We start from the raw sequence: 22,055 nt of genomic DNA on the forward strand, positions 1-22,055 counted from the left end.
TCAAGAATCAGTTTTATTGAGCCCTGGTAATGACTGTTTATCACTAGCGTCCAGGCCATTAGCATCACCGGAGAGCCCTTGATCCTCCATAAGCCCTGTTTTTACAAAGTCCACAGTCTGGAAAGCAAGTCGACTGGGAATCAACCACCATCTGCTGCTCCAGCCTCCAGTCACGGTGAGGTTTATGTGGCAGAACAATGAGCGAGCGGTCGGCCTGTCCAATTAGTTAAGTATACTGGAAAATGTTTGGTGCCCAAGTGGTCGTAAATGCTCCTGTGATCATTACAGAATGGTGTTTGCAAATCGCACCCATTAGACATGTTTAATCCTGCACTGAACGTCACTCACACAACTAAAATGATGCAGGGGATAGGACAGTGGAGATGGAGGCATGCAGCAGGGCTCAGGGTCAGAGGACAGAGTCTAGAAGCACGGATCTGGGCCTGGGGACCTCCCTACAATGTCCTCCCCCCACCTCGGTGCCCTGAGGCCAGCGTCACCTCCAGTGAATAAAGATGCAGGTCGTCAAGGTTTCTTTGACAACAGACACGGGAATCTTTGAATGTAGTTCCTGCTGTGTATTTTGAGCTGTTGTGAAGAATATTAAAATATTAAAACAGACTGATAGCAATGTATTCCGGAGTTTATTAGGATAAGTGGGTAACAAAGCACAAAGGGTGACGACCTGCTTCCAAGGCTGCCCAGAAGTGCCACTCAGCTTTTCAGAGGCCTGAGGGCAGCTCAGTGTCCAGCCCGCCCTCCCCCAGCCTGGGAGAAAAGCCTGTGATTCCAGCATCAGTGGAACAAACTTAAAATATACACATTCAAAAAGACCTACATGTTCTCTTTTAGCACTCAGGGAGGGACTGTTGATGTTTACAATCGCATTGAATATCGTCATGCAAGACCTCACCTCTGATCTAATTCTAGCTTAAGCCAAATATGCAAAAAGAGCTTCAGGCCAGGGAAACGGTGGGCAAATTCTGCCGAAAGGAAACACTTACCCCCTTGCAGATAAGAGGAACAATGAGAGAAAGGAATTCCAGAGTTTCTTCCTAAAATTGGTGAGTGTTATCTCCATGAACAGGCCAAAACACACTTCATTTTGGTTAAAAAAAAAAAAGCATTTCAGTGAGTTTTACTCCCGGAATCCAGAACAAACTAAGGTACTTGTTTATTGAACACGTGGAGAGTTTGATCATCCTCTTTTTTTTAGTTGACAGGCTCCACAAACCACACAGATTTAAGCCTTGGGTTTTGCAGCCAGAGAGGGACAGATGTTTTCAGGGATTTTTCTGTCTCTGATTTCCATGCTAACCCTATTGTTTTCAGCGGTGGAAATATGTAGGGGACATTACACCATTTTGCAGCTGCTGGAAAGCAGTGCTTTCCTGTTTTCCTGATTTAGACAATGGAGAAGCTAAGAAGAAAAATAATAGGAAAAGGCTTTCCTCTATTTGTTTTTTAAAAAACTGCATTATTTTGAATTTGGTACCTTTTTCAGAGTCAAATCTCATCTCCGTTCTCTTAGTTTTTATAGAAATCTATATGGGAAAGACAGTAGGAATAAAAGTAGCTAACGATCAAATCCACATCTTCCAGAGGTTGTTCAGGGGTAAAACCCAGACCCTGCACAATATGCTCAAACAAAGCTCACAACCAGAACATAAAAGACGCAGCTACACACGTGTGTGTGGAAGAGAGAGCTTCACTCCCAACTCTGCTCCTCTTGAAGGCTGCACGAAGCACACTCACATACGGGTTTAGTTTTATATTTCACTTTTCACCTGATCATGGGGAAAGATGTGAAGACTAACCTTTTGGAGAGGCTGCTAGTCTATCGGCAACAGGCACTCAGGCCTGAAATGGCTTTGCCAGGCCTGGTGGTCAGCACACGCTGAGTCCCTCCCGGCTTCAGGCCAGAGCTGGTGGGTTCACCGTTAGTGCCTCTGGGGACAGGGGACAGGCACCAAAGTGACACCAGCAAGGTTACTTCTGCCTCCAGGCCACCCAGCAGAGCAGTCATGGGTTCATCATACAAAGGACACACCCCAGGTCCTCCACGCCCAAGGCGAATTTGGAGAATGGCCCACCCTTGGCTCTCTACACTCCGCTCCCCCAGGGGACTGTCCTCCTGCTTCAGCCCCTCCAAATGGCCAGCAGGAGAGAAGAACAGTGATTGCAGAGACTGTCCCTGAAATTCAGGAGCAGGCCTGTTTGAGGAGACATCCTCCCTTTAAGTTATCTGAGTCACTCACGTGGTGAGTTTGTCCCAAACATAGAATCATTGAGCCATGGACAGAAGCCCAAGTTGTCTTTGAACGTGTTGCTAAGCGGAGCCTCTCCTTTGTCCCCGGCACCCGGCTTGCTCTGCCACTCGGCAGGTCAGGGGGTCAGGGACAGAACAGCGCCTGGTCAGCCCCGTCCAGCCCGGCTGCTGGAGGAGTCCTAGCGTGGTAGAACCCACCTCTCCCCATGCTCCATCCATCCATTTACCTGGCTGTCATGATCGAGCCACCTGGCTTCTAGATAAATAGATGCTTTGTCCATTGGCCTCAAGCTCCCAGAACAAGGATTCAAACCCCTGGACCAAAGCAGGTTGAATGGGAGAAGGAAGCATCCTTCTGACGCTTTTCATCAGAGTCACCACCCGAGGTCGTCCAGCTGGGTGGCGGCTGCTAAGGCGGGTTGTCAGCAGAGGGGCCGACTCTGACGGAGGAGGTTTGGAGAAGCATTACTTATCCTCCCATTTCTCCCCATGGCGGTGCTCAGTGGTCAGGGGAAGAGGGGGGCACAGCGAGCAGGGCTACATATTCCCTACTCGCCCTCAGAAGAATTCAAACACAGAAACCAGACGGGGCCGGGCCGTGGAAGAAATCAAATGGCCTCAGCCAGTTCAAGGCTGGGGGACCACAGGGGTCAGGGGCGGCCTGGGTTGGGAATTTTCCCCTCGCCCCAGTGACCAGGGTGAGGTCTGTAGCGGCCTAGAGCAAAGCATTTCTATAAGTGCAGATACCAGCCAGAGGCACACACAGGCACAAATGGCCCACAGTCAGCCCCACACACAGCACGGCGCCCAGGGACCCTGGGCTGAGGGGCACAGCGTTCCACCCCTGGAGCATTAAAGCCCAGTGTTCCAAGTGGAAACTGCAGAAATTAGGTGCAGAATATTAGGTGTCAGAAGCAGACACTCTGAACCCTGTGCTGGGTCCCCTCAGACCTCCATCCTTCCTTCCTTCCTTCCCCCAACCCCTTCCAGTTTTCCTTTTTTGTGTGTGAGCTATAGCACCTTCATTTAGAAATTGGCAAAAAGCATCTACTTGGCTCTGGAGGCCAAGCACATGGTGTGCTGACCTCTGGGGCAGAGTTTGGATCCCGGAAATGGTTCCCTTGGTCTGTCCTGCAGGGGAGGGGGAGCATCAGGGAGGGATGTGGCAAGGGGTTCACCCCCAGCCCCACCTTCTCCAGGTGCCCAGCCCTCCTGTGCTACTTGGACAGCTTCTAAGGGCTCCAACCTGCAGTGAATTCTGGCCTGCCTTCCAGGGACCCCGGCTGAACTGGGACCGAGCACCGCCAACCACAACAGTCTTAGTTGTGGGAAATCATGGCTCGTGGGCACTTATAGGCAAGGCTATAAATTAAAGTGGCTCTGAGCAGTGCCTGCTGTTGCACAAGATCTTAGTTATACTCTCATTCTTTCTCCATCCCCTCTTGTCTTCTTTTTTAAGGGAAAGGGCTAGAGGACACCGGTGCTGTACGCAGCACCGGGCCAACACCCAGGGGACGAGTCCTGACTTGGTTGTGCTGTGTCCACAAGACGAGCTCAGCTCTCAGGAGGCCTCTGTCACCGTGAACTGTGCTACATGCTGTGACGGCACCTTTTCAACTCAGCCCCTCACGTCGTCCAGAAGCCATCAGGGCGTCCAAGCCCAGGCAGAGTCCAGAGACGACAGGATGGCATCAGGGGCATGGGGCCACCTGGCCCTGGAGACCAGTGATCTTTAACCTTTGACCTCACGAGTGTCTCACCAGTCAATCACATGGTGAAACATGGGAACATTTATTGAGACAAAATGACTCACATAGTTTTGAAACAAACCCTACCTTCTAACCCTAGTTTCCAGAGTCACTTTTTACTCGCTTGATACAATTTTCCCCACATTGTTCAGATTTCATTTGCAAATAAACTGAAGACAATTAGAACCTGAAGAACTAGAGAGATGTGATTTCTAAACGCCCTGCCTCTGCCACCTAAGTGGATGGAAAAGCAAGAATGGAAAAAAAAAAAATCGTCTCCAGCCTAAATAGGTTCCCTCCGTCAGAAACAGAGCTTCTTACATAATCAGACAACTGATAGACTCAGGCTTCATCACACCAGAAGGCACAAATCATTTCAGTCCGAATTTGCCCTGGTTCGCGTCCTCTTATTAGAGGTGTATGCGGGCAGAGAAGCAGTTCAAAGGGAGCCTGTTAGCACCTGACATGTCAAGTCTGATCTAGAATCAGGGATGACATGAACTCAGTCACATTTGAATTTCAACAGGAGAGGGAAGGAGAATTGTTAACACACATGAAATTCCTGAAATGACACCTGACCCTCTCCCACTTCCATACTACACACGTGTGATACCTGCACGGTTCAAGCTGCCAGGCATTTAAAGAGAAGGTTGACTACTACTTGCTAAGATTCCAGTCCAGTCTTCCAGGAGGATGGGGGTCCTGCTCTCAACGGGCTCCTGGCTCTGAGGATGGTGATCACTGCCAGTGTCCAGGGGCCGCCTCAGCGTCAGCAGTCTGTCCCCGGCGTCGGACTATGGGAACAAAGGGCAACACATTGGAAGCTGCTGCCCCGGGGCCGTGCCATCTGGGCCCTGGGCGTGGTGGCACCCTCAGAGGGCACATGTGGGCCTCGAGGTGACCCCAGGGAGGCCTGTGCCTGCTCCTCACCCCTGCCTGCTGCATGCCACGGTCACTGCCGCTCCCACCCCGCACCTGTGCCCGCCACACTCCTCCCCGGGTGACCCAGGCTCCTTCACCTGTAGGGGTTCTCCGTGGCTCTGCTCTCAGCTCGCTCGGGGACCCAGGCGTAGCTGTCCGCCGCGCTCTGTGGCTGCTGCTTCTTCTCTTCCCTCTTGGCCCTGCGTTTGCGACAGACCAGCAGCCCTAGGGCCAGAGCTAGCAGGAGCAGGATGGCCACCACGGTGCCAAGAATGTAAAACAGGAGCAGCTGCTGCCCGTCCGTGCCCTGGTCACTCTGCTTGGCTGTGAAATCCTCGCCTTCAGACTCCCTGTGGCCAGTGGTGGCTGTGGGGTGATGGGTGCTGGGCTCCATCCAGGCCCCAGGCGTCGCACTGGGGGCCAGCATCTCCGGTGGGGGCAGGGAGATGGGGACCCTGGCTGGGAAGGAGGGTCTCCTGTTGGAGGGCACCACCATGGTGGTACCCTCAGGGTTGTCCCCGCTGGGTCTGGACACAGTGGCAGAAGACTGGAGCCCCCCTTCTCCATCTCCCGTGTCTGCCCCAAGGGGAGACCCGGTTGGTGGTCCCAGTGACGTGGGCCCCCCAGTGCAGGAGACACCATTGGGGTCCAGCTCCCAGCCCGGCAGGCAGCCACAGCGGAAGGACCCCTCTGTGTTGAAGCACAGGCTGTCACAGAGGCCACCCTGCTGGACCTCACACTCGTCCACGTCCAGGCACTGGGTGCCATCCTCTCCAGCCAGCTCATAGCCCTCCTCGCAGGAGCAATAGAAGGCGCCCTCGGTGTTGGTGCAGCTCTGAGAGCAGGGCGAGTGGCCAGGGGCACACTCGTCCACATCCACGCAGGCCCCCTCTTCGGGGCCGCCAGGCTCAAAGCCCACCCAGCACTCACAGCGGAAGCTCCCAGGGGTGTTGACACAGTCCTGGGCGCAGGGGGCGTCCTGGCACTCGTCCACGTCCACGCAGTTCCGCTGAGTCAAGTCCAGCTTGTAGCCTGGGGGACAGTGGCACGTGAAGTCTGTTCCGAGGGACCCGGGGACGCACGTGGCCTCCCCTCCACATGGGCTGGAGCTGCAAGGGTTCCGAGAGGCGCAACTGACCAGGTCGTCCAGCAGCCGGAACCCCGGCCGGCAGCCGCATCGGAAGGAGCCGTCCCCGCCCTCGAAGCAGTCCTGCTGGCAGCCTCCGTTGTTGAAGTCGCAGCTGAACTTGGGGCTCACACAGAGGGGCCCTGAGCTGTCCCAGTCAAACTCGCTGGGGGCCTTCTCCTTGCACAGGAAGTAGTGCTGCCTGCCCTCGTCCCCATCCTCACAGGCCACGCTGGCCACCGAGGCAAAGGGCACAGCCTGCAGGGAGGAGCTGGTGGCCTGGAAAGGGGTCGTGTAGTTCACCTGACCCGGGCCCCCCAGGGTCAGCGGCCGGCACATGCCTTTGAAGCTGAACTTGCACACAAAGCCCTGGATGTTGCTCCCAGGAAACCCGGAGTTCCCACAAGGACCATCGGCCCACTTGGAGAGGCTGCTGGCCAGGCCCGGCACAGACAGGTCCAGAATCAGGGACACGCAGCGCCTGTTGATACAGGTGTTCTTAACCTCTTTGTACCAGTTGCTGTACTGCGAGTCCTCCCCATCGCCCAGCCAGCTGAAGCCTCTCAGAGGCAGGCTGCTGTCCGAGCAAGTGCCCTTCTCTCGCTGGAGCCCAATCCAGAACTTGATTTTGGATTCTTGCAGGGGTGCCCCCAGCAGCAGGAGCTGGGTCAGGGCGCCCTGGATGTGCCAGGCCTCCTCCTCACTCTTCACCGTGGCCAGATTGCCCCCTTTCTTGCTGCAATGGAGCTGGGCATCCTCCGCACTCAGCTTGTGCCAGTGGGCCGTGTAGCAGGCAGTCCCTGCGCAGACCACGGCCTCCTGGTCAGCGGTGCCCTCCGCCCGGGCCTGGATCGACAGCAGCGGCGGCAGTAGCAGCAGCAGCAGGCCAGTGGAGCTGGCCATCGTGGCCTCTGTGTCCCTCTGGGTGGGAGGCTGACGCCCCGGCGGTGACAGCGGCGGCCCCAACTGAGCTCCGACGGGAGCCGAGGGCTCAGACGTGGACGCTCCGCCACAGAAGACACAAAGGCTGAAGGCTTTCCTCGGCCCCCTGACCCAAGGCGCATCCTGCCGCTGCACTTCTTATTCCTCACCGGATACAGGGGCTTCCTGTGCTGAATAGCTTCTGACTCCTGCTGCCTTCATCACGGTTTTGTTGTTCATAAAAGGAGCCAGGCAACGTCGCTGGGTGCGGGCTAAGGAAATGCAGCGGCGATGGGGGTGGGGAGACGTTTGTTTGTGGCTTGCATACACCAGCGCCTTTATTTCGGGGTCCCTCCTCCTTCCCATCCATGTGAGGGCATGCTGCGGAGTAAGTAGAGATTTGGAAGGGGCCAAGAACTTGAGAAACTCACTTCATAACCCATAATGAAATTCCACTTTGGTTTGCAAACAACCAGAAGAGGGAAAAAAAAAAAAATCCTCAGACTTGAGACATGATGGTTATAATTTTCAGCCTTTTTTAGAAGCAAACTCGACTCTCCTTTTGCTCGCTCATGTTCCCTTTGGCTTTGAGAGTCTTTTTTCTCTTACGTCCCCTCATCGTGAACTTTAAATAGATAGGCAATTTTAAAATAGGAACTGGGCCGTGGGAATGTCTGAGTTTCTAACACAATGCCAAGCTCCCTCCTCGAGAATGTTAAACCCAATTGGGTGAAATTTGGCAGTTTTCAGGGTTTCGTAGTGCAAATGCTGTGTTGTGATATGGCAACGTCACAGAAAGCATCAGAAAGGAAATGAAAATGTCTTTGGCCTCACAGGCCAAGACTTGCGTGCCTGTTTTTCCTCAGCTGGGGGTTACCGGAAGGTTGGGAGGTCTGAGCCCAGAATCCATCCAGGCCACAGCTGACCTCCTTCCACACAGCGACTCACAGAGGCCCTTGAATCGAAGAGTTCTTTTCCTGCGATGATAGAGTGTTCTGCTCACTGAGACTGTCACCGGTTGGGGTCCCCAAGAAGTAGATCCCAGACGAGGATTTGGGACACGCAATTCTTTTGAGAGGGGAGGAGTGAGACAAGGGCAAGGAAGGGGCCGGCACTGGTGACGCTAAATTGAGCAGGTAACCTGGGGCCCAAGAGCTCTGCCCCCTGGGACCCTCAGGAGACCTGCAGACCACACATCCATCTCCCCAGAGAAGGGAGGGGGCTGGACCCTCCCCCTTTGGCTCCCCCTACCCACTGGCACCCATGACTCTCGGCACTCTGGGTGGATGGTGAGGAGCCAGCCGCCAAAGGGAGCTCTCGGTGGAGAGTGGAAAACCTCAGAGTAACTGAGATGGGAGACCAGCTCTCCTCAGAGCTTCCAGTAGGGTGTCATGGGGGCTGGGAACTCAGGGACTTTCAGCCTCCACAAGGGATAAAGCACTCCTCTCAGACTCCAGTCAGAGAGCCCTCAGGGGGTGCTCCTTACATTCTTTTTGTTTTAATCAGATGTTTGCAGGAGTCCAGAGTTGCTTTCTTAGAATCCATGGAGTTCTCCCTGTGCTCTTTAGTGTCGGTGGAGATCCATCCACCTACCCACATATCTATCCATCCACTCATCCAACCATCCCCCCCCCCCCATCCATCCATCCATCCATCCATCTTTTTATCCATCTACCTAATCATCCATCCACCTAACCAATGTTGATTAAGGCCTTATTGTGTGCTGGGCTCAGCACTGATATTCTAGGAGAAAACTCCTGCCTTCATGACCTTTGACATCCCTTAGAATGGACAGATTTGAACATGTTGAGCAGTTTTAGCTGTGACAGGTAACTCAGGGTGTCAGGAGAGGTCTTTGGAATGGACACTTGGGACAGGCTCCTCTGGAAAAGAATGGCAATGAAGCTGGAATTTAAAGGAGGAATAGATAAGAGGGGAAATGGCATTCATGTGGAGGAGTAGCATGTGCTAAGGCCCTGGGGTGGGAGGGCCATGACCTTGTTAAGGGAGTGAAGGAAGGGCGGTCCTACAAGAGCCTGAGGCGTGGGAAGGAGGACCTGTGAAGGTGAGGAGCCCTGAGAACCCAAACAGTGACAACTTGACTTTTATCTGAAATCCCTAGGGGAGCACTGAAGGGCTAAGACCTTCATGTGGCAGCCCCCCTCCCTCTGTGCAGAGACCCAAATGGTGTATGAGGACCACTCAGTAGGCAACCATGGTTTCAGGCTCAGATGGAGCTATGTTGTTCCCCTTTTCATAGAAATAGAGCAACTATAAACATCTTTAAAAAATGAAAAATGAACAAAACTAAAGAACAAATGAAGAATGAAAGCAACACTCTCGTGCCACAGCATGAGCTACTGCACTGAGCCTCCTCGGTACACTATCCCACATGTGCAAAACCACGTGAGGACACACCTCACCAGGGGTGGTTTGTGAGTTTCCACCTGTTTAAAGGGACAGAACACATCTACCCCTGGTTCAAATCCCACTCTGCCGCTCATGAGCTGTGCGGCTTTAGACAAGCTGTGGGACCTCTCTGCCCATGTATGAGAGTCCATAGCAGTTCCTCACGTCTTCAGGGGGCTCTGTGAGGGCTCCATCTGTGCAGGGGATTTGGGGGGAGGAGTCACTGTCCCACCAGTAAGCTAATGTTGATCACCTGAACTTGCCTCTGGCATTGATGCCTTGGTTTGGCTATTTGCTGGCTTTAGGGCAGGACCCAAGCTCTGCATCTCCAGAGGGCTGGGTTTTCTGGCCTGTAAGAGAGGGGAGACAGGAGTCCTGATGCCATCACCCCAGTGAGGAGTCCATTAGGGCAACCAAGAGACAGAGGCACTGGCTGAAGTCCGAAGGCCAACCCCGCACCCCGCCGCCCCGCACTGAGCAAAACAGCAGGAGGAAACTTGTTTCACTGGCTGTGGACAGGGAGTTTTTTTGTTTTTTTTCCCCAAAGACTCTCCCCCGCCCCTACCCCCACCCCTGCCCCTTGGCTGGTAAGCATGCTTGTACAGCCTTATCAATTTTCCCACATTTCATAAATAGTGTCCTTGTGTAACTTATCATGCACAGTATTTACAGAAAACTTGACTGGGCTGAGCATTGTTTTTAAGGCTAACTAGTACTCACTTCCCAGATCTGGCTTTGGCAAGCAAAGCGGCTCGTCAACATTTGGAAAGAGATAAACTAAGGAAAGGGTACGGGGCTTTGGGCAGATTCTGTCTCCAGGACAGCTCAGCGTGAGACACAAGCCTGTAAATCCTGCTCACATAGCTGGCTTGGCAATTTTCAGAATCCCTTTAGCATTTACAACACTCTCAGTGGTTCCAATAAATGGGCATAGAGTTTTGCCCTATTTAGACAATACAGTTTTATGGAAATAATAATGGCTATATGTCTCACATTCAAGATTCAATTCTCCATGAAAAAAAGCAAGTATACAACAATCATTAGAAAACAGTGAAGTCAGACAGAGAAAAGATATTTGTATATTAATACATATATGTAGTCTCTAGAAAATTGGTACAGATGAACATATTTGCAAAGCAGAAATAGAGACACAGACATAGAGAACAAATGTATGGGCACCAAGAGGGAAAGGGGGTGATGGGATGAGTTGGGAGGATGGTATTGACACATACACACTACAGATACTATGCATAAAACGGGTAACTAATGAGAACCTACTATGGAGCACAGGGAACTCTACCCAATGCTCTGTGGTTACCTAAATGGGAAGGAAATCCAAAAAAGAGGAAACCTGAATGCAGAACAAGAAGCAACAGTTAGAACCAGACATGGAACAATGGACTGATTCAAAACTGGGAAAGAGTATGTCAAGTATTGTCACCCTGTTTATTTAATTTATTTGCAGAATCCATCACAGGAAATCCTGGGCTGGATGACTCACAAGCTGGAATCAAGATTGCCCGGAGAAATACCAACAATCTCAGATATGCAGATGATACCACTCTAATGGCAGAAAGTGAAGAGGAAATAAACAGCCTCTTGAAGGTGAAAGAGGAGAGTGAAAAAGCTGGCTTAAAACTCAATATTCAAAAAATGAAGATCGTGGCATCCAGTCCTATCATTTCATGGCAAATAGATGGGGAAAAAGTGGAAAGAGTGTCAGATTTCATTCTCTTGGGCTCCAAAATCAATGTGGACAGTGACTACAGCCACGAAATTAAAAGACACTTGCTCCTTGAAAGATTGTCTATGACAAACCTAGACAGTGTATTAAAAAGCAGAGATGTCACTTTGCCTACAAAGGCCCATCTAGTCAAAGCTATGGTTTTTCCAGTAGTCATGTTTGGATGTGAGAGTTGGACTATAAAGAAAGCTGAGCACTGAAGAATTGATGCTTTTGAAATGTGGTGTTGGAGAAGACTCTTGAGAGTCCCTTGGACTGCAAGAAGATCCAACCAGTCCATCCTAAAGGAAATCAGTCCTGAATATTCATTAGAAGGACTGATGCTGAAGCTGAAACTCAAATACTTTGACCATCTGATGCAAAGAGCTACCTCATTGGAAAAGACCCTAATGCTGGGAAAGATTGAAGGTAGGAGGAGAAGGGGATGACAGAGGATGAGATAGTTGGATGGCATCACCAATTTGATGAGCATGAGTTTGAGCAAACTCAGGGACACAGGACAGGGAAGCCTGGTGTGCTACCATTCATAGAGTCGCAAAGAGTCGGGCACAATTTAGCGACCAAACAACAACAGTATATAACACATATACACATAAGTGTTACAGAAAAAGAACAGAGAAAAAATGCCAAAAGTTAATAAAAATTTTCTCCTAACAACCCAGTGAGGTGGGTACTGATGTGACCATCATGCTCACTTTGCAGCTGGGAAAGCTTAGAGTGGTTAGGAATTTGCCTAGCTAGTAAGGAGTAGAGTCAGAACTTGAATCTAGGCCAACTGACTCCAGTCAAGGTACAGATGGCCCAGCGTGTGCAGAGAGCCCTCTCAATTTCTGGTATTCAGCTACTATGGCTACCTTGAGCCTAGATTCACATGCCCGAGTTTGGGCCCATTTGTCTAATTTTATCTGACTGGTGTCTGTTTTATCATCACCTTTCATTTCCCATAAGAGTTCTGAATTACATCTCATTTCCATCTGAAATGATGAATCACAGCATCCACGCCCTACCTGTCTCCAGCACAGCCTGGGACATTCATTGCAGGAAACATTCCTGGTAGTTTCCTCTGAGTGTCCTGGTTTCTCTTATCTCGCTTCTCTAGTGCTCTTTGGAAGATCACGGCTGGAAAGTGGTCTGGTCCCTAGACCTGAGGACAGTAACGGTGCCCTCAGGCCTCTCCTGCAATGTTTGATGTCTCCCAAAGTAGGGGTCCCACTGCCAATCGATGCAAAGAGGCCACAGCAAAGCCTCATCCAACTGCCAGATGTTGGCCTGTTTATCCAAAGAAGGAGCACCATGGGCTCCAAGTTGGGTCCAGCTCTTCAGTTCAGTTTAGTTCAGTCACTCAGTGGTGTCTGACTCTTTGTGACCCCATGGATTGTAGCATGCCAGGCTTCCCTGTCCATCACCAACTCCCAGAGCTTGCTCAAACTCATGCCCATCAAGTCGGTGATGCCATCCAACCATCTCATCCTCTGTCGTCCCCTTCTCCTCCTGCCTTCAATCTTTCCCAGCATCAGGGTCTTTTCAAAGAGTCAGCTCTCTTCGAATCAGGTAGCCAAAGTATTGGAGTTTCAGCTTCACATCAGTCCTTCCAATGAATATTCAGGACTGATTTCCTTTAGGATGGGCTGGTTGGATCTCTTTGCTGTCCAAGCGACTCTCAAGAGTCTTCTTCAACACCACATTTCAAAAGCGTCAGTTCTTTGGCGCTAAGCTTTCTTTACAGTCCAAATCTCACATTCATACATAACCACTGGAAACACCATTGCTTTGACTAGATGGACCTTTGTTGGCAAAGTAATGCCTCTGCTTTTTAATATGCTGTCTAGGTTGGTCATAGCTTTTCTTCCAAGGAGCAAGTGCCTTTTAATTTCATGGCTGCAGTCACCATCTGCAGTGATTTTGGAACCCAAGAAAATAAAGTCTGTCACTCTTTCCATTGTTTCCCCATCTATTTGCCATGAAGTGATGCGATCGGATGCCATGGTATTAGTTTTCTGAATGCTGAGTTTTAAGCCAACTTTTTCACTTTCCTCTTTCACTTTCATCAAGAGACTCTTCATTTCCTCTTCACGTTCTGCCATAAGGGTGGTGTCATCTGCATATCATGTCTGAGGTTATTGATACTTCTCCCGGCAATCTTGATTCCAGCTTGTGCTTCATCCAGCCCAGCATTTCGGCAATGATATATTCTGCATAGAAGTTAAATAAGCAGGATGACAATATACAGCCTTAACATACTCCTTTCCCAATTTGGAACCAGTCTGTTGGTCCATGTCAGGTTCTAATTGTTGCTTCTTGACCTGTGTACAGATTTCTCAGGAGGCAGGTCAGGTGGTACTCCCATCTCTAGAAGTCCAGCTCTTAGACAATTTTTATTAGCCTCGTGTCAGTAAAAATGCGAATTCATTATCAATATTTAGGAAGTGTAAGATTTTACATGAAGATTTGGATTTCTGGCTTCTTTTGAAAAATAGCCTCTGGTGATGCTGACTCCGCCTGACATGGAAATCGGTGGCCCTGCCAGTGCCCCGGGGGGCTGCCCGACTGGCTCCTATATCCCTAGCGATCTCAGTGTCACTGATCATTCACCCAGTGGCTCACCTGCCTTCATCTAAAGCCAGGATAGTAGTTCAGCTGAAAGTTACCTGGGGTCTATCGAGATTCTGTGTGCATTTCTCTCTGTATGAAGTAGGCTGTAGGGGACAGATGCTCTCTCTCCTTCTTCCTAAGACAAGCTCACCTGTATACTTGTCGGCAATAAGCTTCAAGAGATATCAGAAACTCGTCGATCCAGGTCTGAGCCAATGATGGCAAGTCCACCCCCTGGCCAGCACCTGGACCAGGGCACACATGTGACATAGGCCATCCACGTGGGTTGAGGCAGAATGCTGGATGCTTCAGGAAACTTCTCCTCGCCCTCGAGCAGAGACATGAGAAATAGACACCCCACGCTTGGTGTGGTCTTCTGAATGCGGTTTGCAAAGTTGATGGGGTCTGGATGAGCAGACACACTCAGAGGAGCAGAGGGTGAAGATGGAAGGAGGCTGACCCTAAAGTCTCCCTGCCAAGACTTCTTATTTGACATTATTAGCATTTTTATCACAGGATGGACAATTTACACTCTTGTTCCAGTTTCAAGTGTCCAATAGAATGATTTAAAATGTTTATAGATTATACCTCAAGTTACTGTAAAATATCAGCTATATTGTACAGCATAGGGAATTATTAGCATTTTTGTTTAAGCAATTTATTTGTTGGCTATTGCTTGCAGTCAGTGGCATTCTTTCCAGACTTTGGGCTGTAAAGATTTCACTCTGTGGGACAAGACCTGACCCAAGGGCCTCAGAAGTCCTCCCAGGTCTGCAGGCCTTTGGTCTGTTTGCAGAACCACATTTCCACACAACGGTTCTAGGGGCCTGGGACTTCCCTGGTGGTTAAGATCTCACCTTCCAACGCAGGGGATATGGGTTCAATCCCTGGATGGGAAAATAAGATCCTACGTGCCTCACGACCAGAAATAGATAAATATAAATAAAACAGAAGCAATACTGGGACAAATTCAATAAAGATTTTTTTTAATGGTCCATATCAAATAAAACTTAAAAAAGAATTCTAGGGGTCAACCACTGCCTCTCCCCCCCCACCCCACTCCATATTGGAAGAGAGAAAAGGCTTCTGGTTGGGCTCTTTCTGGGGAACCAGTTGGCCTCCTTGCCTGGTGTTGACTTGGAGGGAGGTGGGGAGGGGGGCCCCCTGCAGAGCCCAGGACAGCAACAACAAAACTCTGGGGAGACTGGCCTTTCCTCATCCAAACCCCAGCAGCCTGCCGGTATCTCAGGAGCAGCAGGTGCCCTGAGGGGGCAGAGGGGAGACACACCCAAGCCAGCTGGTCCCACAAGCCTGCCCTCACTCTCCTCTTCCCGTGGGAACCTTGTGGGCGGCAGAAAGGAGGAGGAGACTCTGGGCACTCTGGGCCCCAACATGCAGAGCCCTCTTTAGACCCACATGGGGAGCAGCCGCTTCCATTCCTGCTTGGGATCACATGTGACAACCTCACAACACCCAGAACGGAGGTTGTTCCACCAGTTTCCTAGAACAGGGTGTAGCCAGGAGCCCCAGGGGCTGCCAGCATTTCACCTAAGTGATTCAGCAGGCGTGCATTTCTTTTACACCGGGTGTTTTAAAGGCAGAGTGATTCTGTTGTGTTAATAATTCATCTCTGAGCCCCCCACCAAATTTTAAAAATGAAATGAAAGTCACTCAGTTGTGTCTGACTCTTTGTGACCCCATGGACTACATAGTCCATGGAATTCTCCAGGCCAGAATACTGGAGTGGGTAGTCTTTCCCTTCTCCAGAGGATCTTCCCAGCCCAGGGATCAAACCCAGGTCTTCCGCATTGTAGGCAGATTCTTTACCAGCTGAGCCACCAGGGAAGCCCAAGAATACTGGAGTGCATAGCCTATCCCTTCTCCAGGGGATCTTTCCAACCCAGGAATCAAACCAGTCTCCTGCATTGTAGGTGGATTCTTTACCAACTGAGCTATCAGGGAAACCACCAAATTTAAAATGGTGACCAATTTTTAGAAATTAAATTGTCACACTGCAAAAGCAGCTGGTTCCACAGAATTCAGTAAAACAAATGTATTTTGATTCAACTCAGAGTTTCTAGTTATGGGTGTTGGGGTGCAGAAACACAGGTATTTCTTTCACTAGGAAACTGCATACTTGAGGTATCAGTACAGCTTCATAGAGGACATGCAGATTTTCCCTGATGGAAGTTTACTGTTGGGTTCTCCTCCTTGATCCTCAAAGACACATCGGGTAGCAGACTTCACTCAGTTCAATACATCCTCAGGTCTAGGAGTCTGAATCAGCCCAGCCACAGGCGCCCAGAGCAATCCATACCCCCAAAGACCCTGCAGGGCAACCCCTGCCCCCATCCTAGATGATCCTGCTGGCCTTCTTGCCACAGACAGGCTGAGATGAGTAAGAGCAACCCTCTTGGAACCAGGCTGTCTTGCCCAAATTCACATATGGAGTAGTGATAGAGCAGGCAGGGTGATGGAGGAGGCAGAAGTGATGGAGGATACAGAAGTAATGGAGGAGGTAGGAGTGATGGAGGAGACAGAAGTGATGGAGGAGACAGAAGTGATGGAGGAGACGGGAGTGATGGAGGAGACAGAAGTGAAGAGGAGGCAAGAGTGAGGAGGAAGCAGGAGTGACAGGAGAGAAAGGAGTGATGGAGGAGACAGAAGTGATGGAGGAGACAGGAGTGATAGAGGAGATGGGAGTGATGGAGGAGATGGGAGTGATGGAGGAGACAGAAGTGAGGAGGAGGCAGGAGTGAGGAGGAAACAGGAGTGATGGGGGAGACAGGGGTGATGGAGGAGACAGGAGTGATGGGGGAGATAGGGGTGGTGGAGGAGGTAAGGGCGATGAAGGAGTAGGATTTTCACCGAGACTTGTGAGTGGGGTGAGTGGGAACACATGGGTGACACTGTTATCTGTTTCAACCAGTTGAACCACAAATCAGTGGAGACCATCAGGAAAAGGCAACCACACCAGAGTCCTTTGCTTTCTCTGGGCCACATTCCTCTGAGATAGCTGCGCTAATTCCGTGTTCCCATGATAACCTGCACACACATATGGCAGACTGATTCCTAGTGGCCCCAAACTACTAACAACCCAAATATCCTTCCTTAAATGAATGGTTAAACAAATTGTGGTCTTAAAATACCTTGAATAATACTTTCTAGTAACAGGGTAAAAACTACTGACACATACACATCAATCTCCAGAGACTGAAAAAAAAACCAGTCCCAACAGTGGCATGCTGTGAAGTTCCACATGTAGATAATCTTGAAATGACAAAAAGGTGGGCAGTGAGGAACAGATTGCTGGCTCCAGAGGTCAAGGAGGGGAGGGGCTATGAAAAGACAGCAGGAGGTGTCCTTGTGATGCTGGAAAGACTCAGGTGCTGACTGCACAAGGGTCAGAATCCTCCTGTGACTTGTCCTCTCATTCAGCAGGATGCAGTCACGGGGGAAATGACCCAGGTGAGGACTCCAGGAGTCTCTCTGTATTGTTTCTTATAAACTGGATGTTAATCCATAAGGATCTCGAAATTAAAGGTGTAATTAAAAGAAAGGAGAGTGTCTTGGTCACGAGTTTTTCTACACCTCCAAGAGGACTGAACCAAAGGAGCCCCATCTCCCACTAGCCTCAGGGAAGCCAAACCCACCCACACAGGTCCTCTGGCTTATGTCCTGGATCTTAGGAGCCAAAGCCACATTTGTCCCCTGGTTCCAAGGCTGCAATCTTCAGAAGGACCAGGGATAAGGCCGTAGGAAAGTGTAGACCAGCCCTGTGCAGGGGCGGGCAGGGAGGCATCATATGGAGTTGTGAAACCACTGTAGGGACCAGAGAGCAGCAGGGCCTCCATCAAAGAAGATGCCCACTTGTCAGTACCAACGCCCCTCCCCAGAGACTTTGTCTCCAGAAGGTTCCATCCAAGTGGTAACACTGCTGTTGCTGCTGCTGTGTCGCTTCAGTTGTGTCCAACTCTGTGCGACCCCATAGATGGCAGCCCACCAGGCTCCACTGCCCCTGGGATTCTCCAGGCAAGAACACTGGAGTGGGTTGCCATTTCCTTCTCCAATGCATGAAAGTGAAAAGTGAAAGTGAAGTCACTCAGTCGTGTCCAACTCTTCGTGACCCCATGGACTACAGCCTACCAGGCTCCTCCGTCCATGGGATTTTCCAGGCAAGAGTACTGGAGTGGGCTGCCATTGCCTTCTCTGGGTTACGCTCTACAGGGACAAAATAGCTCACTGCCTTCTAATATCCAGGGGCCCCAGTGTTTCCTATAAAGGGCTGGATAGTAGATGTGTTTTCAGCTTTCTGGGCCACACAGACCACATTGCAGCTACTTTATCTCTAGCTTGAAGCAGCCACAGACGTTAAGTAAACAATAAGGCATGGCCGTGTCCAATAGAACTTTATCTACAAAAGCAGGCCTCAGGCAGGATTTGGCCCACAGACTGTGGTTTGCACAACCCCACTTATATTTACACGATGCCTTTGCAGCTCATTCAGCACGTCAGCCCCAGTCACTACCTCTGTGCCCATGGGTGGCTTTTAGCCCACTCAGGGATGGACCCCTTTAACAGGAGGGAAACCCAGGATGGCTGGGGCCCAGGAGAGGACCTGGGATTGGTTGAAGGAAGTTGAAGGCCATTGTCAGAACCTGAGAGCCAGTGGGACAAAGTCAGGAATGAGGTGGGTCATCCATCAGCAAACAGTGGAAAAAGGCCTGTCTCTTTCTCCATTATGTCAGCTAAGGGTGAGGGTATTCTGCCTGGTTCTGACCTGTCCTGATGCTTGGGATTATGGATGGGGGCAAAAAATTCTTCCCTGGGAGGAGCCCAGATCATCTCCTAGTGTGGGACCCGCTTCCTGGCTGTGTGAGCTCAGAGCGCTCACTCCCCAGGCAGCACAGCTAGAAATAAGCGGCCCCTCCCTGGAGTCACAGTTCCTTCACGCCTCGAAGAGCTTCCCTCCCAATTCAACAGGCTCCTCTCTCTACCCAAGGAGACTGGGTCAAAGTGGCCACGTGTGGAGTCTCCCCTTAGGGAAAACTCCAAGCATTATTTTCATGCCCTACTTCTCCCAGAACTTTTGTCCAGCTTGGGCCTCTGTCTGAATGGAGGTCCCTGGAGAAGAAACAGAAGGACTTCTAAACCGTCTTGGGCACTGAGGTCCTTAGCTAAGGCAGACAAAGACCTTGGGAAATGACTCAAGCTCCAGGAAGGAAGTTTAAAAAAAAAAAAGAGGGAGCTCATTTAAAGTAAGAACAACAAAAAAAAGGCAAGCTAACGTAAAGAGGAAGGCACATGACATCAGCACCACTTTCCTAGCAGTGATGCCAGCCCCCAACCTGAGTTGCTGGGTGAACTGGGCCAGGGGAGGTGGGGGATGGAGTGGCTGAAGGTCCTTCTGGGAAGGTAGGAGAGGTGACTCCCTTGGTACACTGTTATCTTTGTCAACTGGAAAAAAAAATAAACCACCTAAAAGTTGAGAATTGAATTCTATTTAGGGACAAAACTGAAGACTTAAGCTCATATGACATCATCTCAGGTCACTCTGAGGGCCTGCTCTGAAGAGGTAAAGGAGGAACCAGGTTATATAAGCATTTTTGCAACAAAAACTAGGTAGTTGGACTATCAAAAGATTACTTTTAAAATCCAGATATTTCAATTTAATGAATTGAGTACTTTTCTGTGTATGGGACAAAGAAGCCTGGCAGGCTACAGTCCATGGGGTCACAAAAGTGGGACACAACTTAGTGACTAAACCACCACCACCACTGTGTACGGGAAGATGCAAGAGTCTGGGCTCAATATGCACCTCAGCTACCTGGAGCCAGTGTCCCAGCACCTCAGCTATCTGGACCCAGTGTCCTAGCACCTCAGCTCTCTAGAGCCAGTATCCCAGCACCACAGCTACGTGGAGCCAGTGTCTTAGCATCTTAGTTACATGGAGCCAGTGTCCCAGCACCTCAGCTATCTGGACCTAGTGTCCCAGCACCTCAGCTACCTGGAGTCGGTGTCTCAGCACCTCAGCTACATGGAGCCAATGTCCTAGCACCTCAACTATCCAAAGCCAGGGTCCTAGCACCTCAGCTATCTGGAGCCAGTGCCCCAGCATCTCAGCTATCTGGAGCTGGTGTTCTGTATGTTTCTCTCCTTCATCCCCACGCAGTGCACGGTTGGGGCAGCTGCAGTGGCTGATGGCTCAAAGGCCACAATGTTCTTTGTTTACTGACAGGGCAGGTGACCTGTTTGGTCCATGTCTTTTACTTGGGGCTGAAGCATCACTTACCCAGAGGGAGGGGCACATAGTGTAACTGAGACTGTAATTTTCATCAGCTGAGCCCATGAAGTTAGCTCTCAGCTTGAGAAACAGGACATCCCCTGGAGGCCGTGGCATGGTGATCCCCAACAGGGACAGTGTGGATGGTGACTGGGTGACTGTGATTAGGTCTGTGGAGGCACCCAGGAGAGTGACCACCCTGCCTCATGTCTGTGGGGCTCAGGTGTTGGACGTGGGTGACTCACCTATGTGTTGACACTGTGTCCCACTCCTTGAAGATACCACTGTTCTTAAATCCATTCATTCTATTGAGGAGATTTGGTTGTTTGGGGATTTTTTGTATGCAATCAGGGAGATGCATGGCTCTAGAGCCACTTTAACCACTGTGCCTCCTTAACAAGGGTGAGTCCCCAAGGTGGGCCGTGGCATCACCAGCTCCCAGATGCCCTGTCCCTTCCTTCTGCAGGAGGGGCGGGGGGAGAGGAGACTGCTGCAGGCATCGGCTCCTTCCTTGTCTTGCACTGGGCCAGCCCCACATCCACTGACCTCTTACACCCCACAAAGGTCCTCCTTGTGCCCCTGCCTCCATCTCAATCGCTGCAGTCTGACACCTCACTGCATCCTGACACCTCACTACACCACGGGGCCTTGAGATGAAATAGACAACATTGCCCTCCAGGAGCTCGCAGACAGGTTAAGAAAATCAAAACAGAATTTGAGAGATACATTTGGAGAAAATGTGGCTAGAGTCTGGGGGAGGATGGGAAGGAGGTACATCAGGGAAATCTCAGAGTCTCAGATCTGAGCTGGGTTTCAAGAGATCACACGGATGATGACCAGGACACACCTGCCTCATTCAGGACCAGAAACAGCACAGATGGATTCAGGTCCGACCTTCGGAACAAAAAGAGGGTCGAGCCAGGTAGACTCAACCATGCTCCTTCCACTCAAAGGCAAGCCCACATTTGGGCTGCTGCTACAGGCAGCAGATGTGCAGATGAGGCGCAGATGCAGGCAGCATATGTGCAGCAGAGATGCAGATAAGGAGCAGAGTTGAGCCCCGGCACCTGGGACCTCAGTCCCGACAGGTGTGCTGGCTGTCTGATGTCCAGGGGCTGCACTCGGCCTCTGCCTCAAGATGCCACCAACAGACTGTCCTGTGTGTCCATCACGAGCCCTCTCGCTGGCTGGGTGGCTTTTCCTGCCATCTCTTCTCCTTCCTGGAAGGTGTTCACCCACCTGTGACACAAGAAGGCTAAATAATCTCACCCTCAAGGACACCCATGCAAATGGTCCCCAGGCCCAGGTCCACGTCAATTTCCTGTGTGCTCACCTGGGGGAGCTCAGAAGACAGAGCTCTGCAGACACAAATCTGGAAGGCCTTTTCTGTGATGGTTTCTGTTTGATACGAGGGCCCCTCCCTGCTGGTCTTTTAGGGCCTCCTTCCCCCTACAGCTCGGAGTCCCACTGGCAACTTGTGGAGGATGCCAGTGCCCATGTGATTCCCAAGCAGGATCCCACAGCTCCCACAGAGGTGCTTCTGTTTGTGGATGGATACCAAATTCAGTTGTTCAAAATGGGAGACCAAAAGGAGGGATATTTTCATGTGGCCATGATGCTGATGTCACTTTCTCTGTAATTCAATCTTTAAGTAATTGTCTCTTCTCTAAAGCAGAAGGAGGGCTTAGAGCTGCAGAAAACTGATGTGGGTAGGGAGAGACGCTGGAATGAGGCTCCAGCCACCTCAACTTTTGAGAGGATCAATAATAGCAGATCTGGTGAGGGGCAGGGAGGCCTGGCGCGCTGCGGTCCATGGTATCGCAAAGAGTCGGACACGACTTGGCAACTGAGCAACAACAACAACCTATTCTTTGGGCTTCCCAGCAGCAATAGTGGTAAAGAACCTGCCTGCCAAGGCAGGAGAAGTAAAGAGATTTAAGTTCAGAGCCTGGGTCTGGAAGATCCCCTGAAGGAGGAAATGGCAACCCACTCGAGTATTCTTGCTTGGAGAATTCCTATAGACAGAGGAGTCTGGCAAGTTT

At 50.8% G+C, this 22,055-nt stretch overlaps 1 protein-coding gene across 1 annotated transcript; it reads right to left on the reverse strand.

The window, feature by feature from the left end:
• Positions 1–622: 622 nt before the first annotated feature.
• Positions 623–7,544, reverse strand: CD93 (CD93 molecule). Its single transcript, XM_020878291.2, has 2 exons — positions 5,037–7,544; positions 623–4,811 (listed from the first exon to the last, which is right to left on the reverse strand). Exons 1-2 carry the CDS (start codon positions 6,965–6,967, stop codon positions 4,787–4,789), a joined length of 1,956 nt encoding a protein of 651 aa, XP_020733950.1. The 5' UTR covers positions 6,968–7,544; the 3' UTR covers positions 623–4,786.
• Positions 7,545–22,055: the final 14,511 nt, after the last annotated feature.

Source organism: Odocoileus virginianus, chromosome 9, assembly GCF_023699985.2.
Source record: "Odocoileus virginianus isolate 20LAN1187 ecotype Illinois chromosome 9, Ovbor_1.2, whole genome shotgun sequence".
Taxonomy (NCBI): Eukaryota; Metazoa; Chordata; class Mammalia; order Artiodactyla; family Cervidae; genus Odocoileus; species Odocoileus virginianus.

Bases quoted from the DNA above. Each gene is read 5' to 3' on its own strand.
- CD93 (XM_020878291.2), bottom strand. From the start codon at position 6,967: ATGGCCAGCTCCACTGGCCTGCTGCTGCTGCTACTGCCGCCGCTGCTG. The intron at 4,812-5,036 runs GTGAAGGAGCCT...TTGTTCCCATAG, and splicing joins GCCACGGAGAACCCCTACAG to TCCGACGCCGGGGACAGACT.